Genomic DNA, 6,458 nt, shown 5'->3' on the forward strand with positions numbered 1-6,458 from the left:
TTGTAAGGAGACCATGCTCCAGGTTCTTGCCTTCTTGTCATCCTGGAGCAGCTGGGGAAGCAAATCCTCCTGGAGGGCCCTGCCCACATCCCTGTTCTCCGGGCTCCCTTGCGGGCAGAGATAACTAAGGATCCAGCTCTAGCTCCTGTCCTCTAGCATCTCCTGCAGAGGGGTTGAGGGGAAGGAGAGTCCTGGCCCAGGCGGGGACTGGGAGCTGACAGGAAAATGCTGATGGAGTCCCCTCTCCCTCTCCCTTCCATTAGAACTCAGCCGAATTCCCCAGGATGGGCCACCACGTGGCACAGCTGGCTCTGTTCGTAGGTGACCCAGACGAGGACATCAGCCAGCAGGCCAGGGAGGGGGTTTACCGGCTCTACCAGCTCCTGCTGCGCCAGACGGGTAAGGAACCCGGCTAGACGAGTGAGACTGGGACCCCAGCCAATTTCTCTCCGAGTGACCCCGGCTGGCGGATCAGTCTCTCTCTATCTCTTTCTGTGTTCTCCACTACCCCCGCAGTTCTGTTGGGCTCTGCCCACTGTGCAGCCACATATGGGATTGGAAGGACACAAGCCCTGCAACCAGAATGACCAATGTGTATGTGTCTCTCTCTTTCCCAGACCTGAACATCCATGAGGTCGAATACCTTTGGTGCTGGGACTGGCACCAGGACAACAGGCTCCTCGGCTATAAGAACACAGCCAGGGTGGGGGAGGTAAGGACGCTCTGCCAGGGCATGGCACAGCTCTGCAGGGCAGGTGACTGCCTCCTGGAGCCACGCAACAGAGTTGCCGTTCTAGGCCAGGATTTGGAGCCTGGTTCAGGGCAATCTGCTGAAGCCTCACATCTGGTTGGTTTCAGGTTTTTGCCAAATTGTTCTCGGAGGGGCAGAGAAGCTTCTTCCTGCAGACAACAGTGCTGGCCATGCACGACCCCCAGCTGCGTGTCAGCCAGGCTGGGCTGCTCCTCACTTACTCCCTCCTGGGGCAAGCCGAGCAGCTGATGGGGAGCAAGGTGAGCAGCTGCATTAGACTCAGGAGATTGGGGCGGGGCCCAGGCCTCATTCCCATCCTCTGGCCATTCGCCGGCCTGGCAGCAAGGCGACCGGTGGGGAATGAGAGTGAGAGCAGGTGCTCCTGGGAAGGGAGATGAATTCACCTCCATGAGCAGGAGGGAGCCAGCTTGTTCCCGGAGCAGCTCCAGCCCAGCTCGTTAGCAAGGCTAATGATTGACAAGCATTGCCTCAGCACGGACTTCTGTTCTTGGGAAGGGCAGCAGAGTCCTCTACGTGCCTTCTGCGTGCCTCTCCTGTCACCCGTGCCACCACCCAGAGTTGTTCCCATCACTGGCAGCCTGGGAGGCCAAGGACTGAGGGGTGATGGCGACTGAGCGGGCAGTTCTGAGGCACATGGGCGGGGGAAGCTCGTCCTGCTGCCGGCAGGGCTGGACTCGCTCTAGAGAGAACGGGAGGATTCAGTCAGCAGGGGCTGCTGATCTGCCCCATTCACAGCCTCAGTGGCTGGGATGACTTGGGGAAAGGTCTCAAGCTGCCCACATCCCACTTCACTGCTGCCAGAATCCCTCTGCCCCGCTAGAGCCCCCTCCCTGCCCAACCTGGGTGGGGGTGGAGGAGAGGGGTCAGAGAACTTGAGCTGTGGATTGGAGGTGGAACAGCTGTCAGGGGCACTGGGTGGGAGGTGGCAGGAGCTCCCCCTACAAGGAGGTTGTTGGCACTGGAGGTCCCTTAAAAGGAAAACAAGACTCCATTCTGGGGGTCAGGAGGGGGACTTCATCCCTCAGAGGTGCGCGGGTGCTGGGTGGAATTGCTGCTGGTCCCAGGTGCCCTTAATTCCCCCTGATTCCACGGGGGCATCTGAGTCTCTGACAGGTCCTCGTTCCCTTGCAGCAGGAGGTCGTCACGGCCAACATAATGAATCAACTTCACATCATCCGGCACTTGCGCCAAGTGCCGGAGGCGCTGCAGGAATTCTGCCTCCAAGGCCACCAGCAACTCCTACTCCCTCTAAACGGGGAGTGTAGTGAGACTGAGTGGCCTCCCTCCGAGCAGGAGAGCGAGGGCCCCTCTACACGCCCCTTGGAGGGCAGAGCCTATATCACCCCACCCACCTTGCCTGTTGGCTGGCCACCGAGGCCTCTGGTAGACGCTGTTGCAACTGAGCGGCCTCCCTCCGAGCAGGAGAGCGAGGGCCCCTCTACACGCCCCTTGGACGGCAGAGCCTATATCGCCCCACCCCCCTCGCCTGTTGGCTGGCCACCGGGGCCTCTGGTAGACGCTGTTGCAACTGAGCGGCCTCCCTCCGAGCGGGAGAGCGAGGGCTGCCCTACACGCCCCTTGGAGGGCGGAGCCTATATCGCCCCGCCCCCCTCGCCATAAGGACCGGGGCGTGGGGTCGGAAATATAAAAGGCCGGCCCTTCACCACAGTTGGGGGACAGCCCGCAACAGAGGAGGACACTTGGCCTGTTCTCCAGAGTCCCCTAACCCTAACCCCAGACATGGACGAGGACTGGCCCGGAGTACCCGCTGCGGTTTACCCCAAGGAGCCGGAAGAGGCCTGGAGGCCGCAGATACCAAACCCCGGGGAGGCAGGAAGTAGCCCAGGGGCAGCCCGGGAGCTGCTGGCTGCAGAGCCCGGCGCGGCTCAGTCGGCGTGTTGCGGCTGGATCCCCGCCGACGCAGGGGCAACCAATCCTGCCCCTGCCAGCGCCTTGGGCTGGGACGCGGGGGAGGAGGGTGGGACCGCGTCCCCCTGCCACTCCACCCCGGGTGGCTGACCCCCTACACGGTGCAAGGGGGCTCTAGGCCAGGACAGGAACTGTTTGTTGGCTGGCCACCGGGTCCCCACCCAGGCCAGGGCCCGCCCTTGAAGTCTGGTTGTTTGTGGGGTGCTTGGGCCCCGCCCAGACCTGAGCCACCCCCGATACAGTGTGTTGAGGGGCTGACCACTTGAGCGACCTCAGCCCAGCAGCGCCGGCTCTACCATTTTTGCTGCCCCAAGCAAAAAAAAAAAAAATACAACAGCGCTTGGACTGCCAAAGTGAGCAAAAAGAAAACCAAAAAACTCCCAACCACTTGGACTGCTGCCACCCGAACTGCCGAAGCAGAAAAAAAACCAACAACAACAAAGCTCGGACTGCCGCCACCCGAACTGCTGAAGTGCAAAAAACAAAAAAGTCGCCCGGCCTGTGCTGCCCCAAGAATGGACGGAATGCCGCCCCAGGCATGTGCTTCCTCCGCTGGTGCCTGGAGCCAGCCCCGCAGCCCAGGCCACAGCCTGGTTGCGACAGCTGATCGCTGAGGTGGGGCGGCTGCTCCACCCCCATGCAAGAGGGCGCTAGAGTAGGCCAGAGCGGCTGCAGAGGCTGGTAGCCAATCAGAGAAGGGCCAACTGAGAGCCAATCAGGGCCGAGATTAGAGCCAGCCAATCAGGACTAAGCTAGGCCCTATATAAAGGCTGCCCAGGCGAGCAGCAGGCAGTATCCCCCAGACCTTGATGGGAGAAGGTCTGTCTTCAGAGCAGTAGACCAGCATCTCCAAAAGAGCAGTGCTGGGCAGGCTGAAGGGAGCATACTACAGCTCCGGCCCAAGACCTGCCAGACTGCGGGCCCTGATAGAAAGGGCCTAGAGGGCCAAGAGGAGAAGTGGCCCAGGGACAGTTGGACAAGGGGAGAGCAGGGAGACTGCCACTAGAGGATCCCTGGGTTTGGACCCAGGATAGTTGGTGGGCCTGGGTCCCCCTGTTCCCTCTTGTACTGCACCTGGCCATGTGGTCATTGAGTCAAACTGCAACCTCCCTTGAGACAAGGGCTAGACTTTGGGGGTTTTGGTTGGCCGCTGAGGCATGTGCAAGGACTGTTGCTAACCTGCTTCCTCCTCCCCGCCGGAAGGAGATGAGGATGGATTAGGGGGCACTGCTGGAGGGAAGTGGCCTGAAGAAGGACACCATCAAGCGGACTAGGCAGATTGTGCCACATGGAGAGTCCAAAATGGTGGAGAAAAGAGACTTCTATTGGAGGGCCTGGGTGGCTCGGCTTGCCGAACAGCAGAGGGAGTTGTTCTGGCTGCTGGGGAGGTCGGCACCCAGACCAAACAAGAGATCCGTCACCGAGGGCGAGAGGCCAGGAACGCTGAACTGCTTCGCCTGTAGGTGACAGGGACACTAAAGGAGGGAGTGTCCCTCCTGGGATGGGGCAGAGAGACCCCACCTAGAAAAGGCACCCCCTGTGAGAGTAACAGGGCGGCCCCCAGCTTGTTGGGTCTGTGGGGAGCCAGGGCACCTGAAGAGAGAGTGCCCCTACAGGACTCCCAAGGCCCAGGCCAGCCCAGAAGGAAGGGCTAGGGCCCAAACAAGCAGGAGTAGGGATGTGGCGGGGGAAGACCCAGAAAGTGCTTCCACTGCCACCAACGGGGACATCTAAAGAGGCACTGCCCCCTGAGGCAGAAAGGGGGAGTGTCTGAGACAAGGGCTCGGTCAGAGACTAGCCACAGAGAAGAGGTGGTGAAGACGGAGGCCCCTAGAGAGAAAGGGGCTGGGGCAGAGAGGCCCCACCGAAATGAGGGAACCCACATAGGAGCCAGGAGGGCCCATGTGGGAACCCAAACAGAAGTAGGAACCCACGTAGGACCAGGGCGTTCAACAGTGCGAACCCAGACCCTATAGCTGGGAAGCTGCTGACTCCAGACTTTGGCGGGCCTGTGAGAGGAAAGGGATGCCCTGCAGGCCCCACTACGAAGGAAGCTGGGGTTATAGGGACCCCTTTCCTCCCCTCCCCCGTGAGCATTTTTTAAGGGGGAGGGTTTGTGGTGGGACGGCTGCCCCACCCCCATGTGAGAGGGAACTAGAGTAGGCCAGAATGGCTGTGCAAGCCGTCTTCCAATCAGGGAAGGGCCTACTGAGAGCCAATCAGGGCCGAGATTAGAGCCAGCCAATCAGGGCTAGGCTAGGCCCTATATAATGGCTGCCCAGGAGAGCAGCAGGTAGTGTCCCCCAGAATTTCATGGGGGAAGGTCTGTCTCCAGAGCAGGAGACCAGCATCTCGGGCTGGACAGTACTGCATCTGGCCATCCGATGGCCGAGACAAATTGTAACCGGCCCTTGACACAAGGGGCTAGACTTTGGGGGTTGCAGTTGGCCATCAAGGCAGGTGCAAGGCCTGTTGCTAACCCCTGCCCCTGGAATGGGGTGAGGATGGACTAGTGGGCACTGCTGGAGGCAGTGTCAAGCGGTGAGCAACGCGGCTCCAGATGCCAAGGGAGGACAAGAGACGGATGGGACGCTGCCAGCAGAGGGCGTTCCCCATGGACTGAGCTCATTCCCAGAGCGACCAGCGGGAGGCGCGATGCTGGTGAGTCCCAACCCTGTCAAAACCGCCCAGCCCTATTGTGGGCCCACTGCTACCCTGCAGACTCTGGTCAGGACCAGACTGGGCCAGCTGGAGTGGCCCTCTTCCTCTGATTGGGAGAGTGAGAAGGGGAAATGGAGCCTCCTGGCACTCACAGAAACTTTCTCCCCTCTCTGTGGAGCAGGGTTCTTCCCTCTGCCCCCCAAATTCCTTCATATGGGGCAGGACCTCTTTCCCTTGCACCCACTCCCCTCCTCCCTATCCTTGGTCTACCCCCGCTCATTCCCGCTGCGCCCAGGCAGAGCTCTCCCTGCCCCATATGGTGCAGAAAAGCCCTTGTGTCAGGGCCACAGCCCCACTGGGGCTCGGAAAGCTCCACTTTTGAGGAGGTGGGGGTGGGACAGAGGCTCAGGGCTAGCTTCACCTTCTGCCCTTTATTCTCCCCTTGGCCCTTCTATGGGGTCTCTGGGTGTCACAGGAATAGGAGCCTCCTTCCAGCTGTCTTTCAGGCCCTGGGATCTGGCACAGCCTCCCAGACGGGCGCTTCCTGTAGCTGAGCCACGTCAGGGAGCAGTGGGGACAGGTCACCTCGTCCCAGCAATGCCGGCTCTCAAAGAGGCTTAGATGGAAGACCCCAGTCCCTCATGGAGGTAAGAGCCATTTACTTCTTGGGGCGTGTGGGTCTCTTGGGGGAGAAATGGCATCCCCGATGCATAGCCTGTCTGGGAGCTTTCCCTGTCCCTGGATCCCAGCCCTGGTACAGAGCACTATTTCTCATCATGATATCCTCATTTTATTCTCAGAGGCAGTGTCCAGGATCCTGGAGACTGTTTCCTGCTGCAGGAGGTTTGAGCAGGGAGAGATCACTCACTGTCACGACCCAGGGGTCTCCAACCCGGGTCTGCAGGGTTCATGGGAGCAGCCACACTCCAACCCTCCACCTGGAAGCCTGCTGAAAATTGCTTACCTCGGACCCATGAAGTTCAGCCCCAGTTTGAGGCTCCACTCCTGAGGTCCTATTGGAGGAGTCCCAGGAAAGCTCACTGGCCCCCTGGCCCTGCGTAAGACAGCAGCAGGAACACGAAGCTGACTGAACACC

The 6,458-nt window shown here is 60.4% G+C and overlaps 1 protein-coding gene across 1 annotated transcript; it reads left to right on the forward strand.

Moving 5' to 3' along the window:
* Positions 1–622: 622 nt before the first annotated feature.
* LOC135977991 (formin-2-like) lies at positions 623–3,744 on the forward strand. The gene is made up of 3 exons (XM_065579114.1): positions 623–712; positions 859–1,011; positions 1,904–3,744. Exons 2-3 carry the CDS (start codon positions 922–924, stop codon positions 2,390–2,392), a joined length of 579 nt encoding a protein of 192 aa, XP_065435186.1. The 5' UTR covers positions 623–712; positions 859–921; the 3' UTR covers positions 2,393–3,744.
* The last annotated feature ends 2,714 nt before the right edge of the window (positions 3,745–6,458 follow it).

The sequence above is a fragment of the Chrysemys picta genome, unplaced genomic scaffold (assembly GCF_011386835.1).
Source record: "Chrysemys picta bellii isolate R12L10 unplaced genomic scaffold, ASM1138683v2 scaf94, whole genome shotgun sequence".
NCBI classification, from domain to species: domain Eukaryota; kingdom Metazoa; phylum Chordata; order Testudines; family Emydidae; genus Chrysemys; species Chrysemys picta.

Coding starts and splice junctions, on each gene's coding strand:
- LOC135977991 (XM_065579114.1), top strand. CDS start 922: ATGCACGACCCCCAGCTGCGTGTCAGCCAGGCTGGGCTGCTCCTCACT. Junction 1,012..1,903: donor AGCAGCTGATGGGGAGCAAG/GTGAGCAGCTGC, acceptor GTTCCCTTGCAG/CAGGAGGTCGTCACGGCCAA.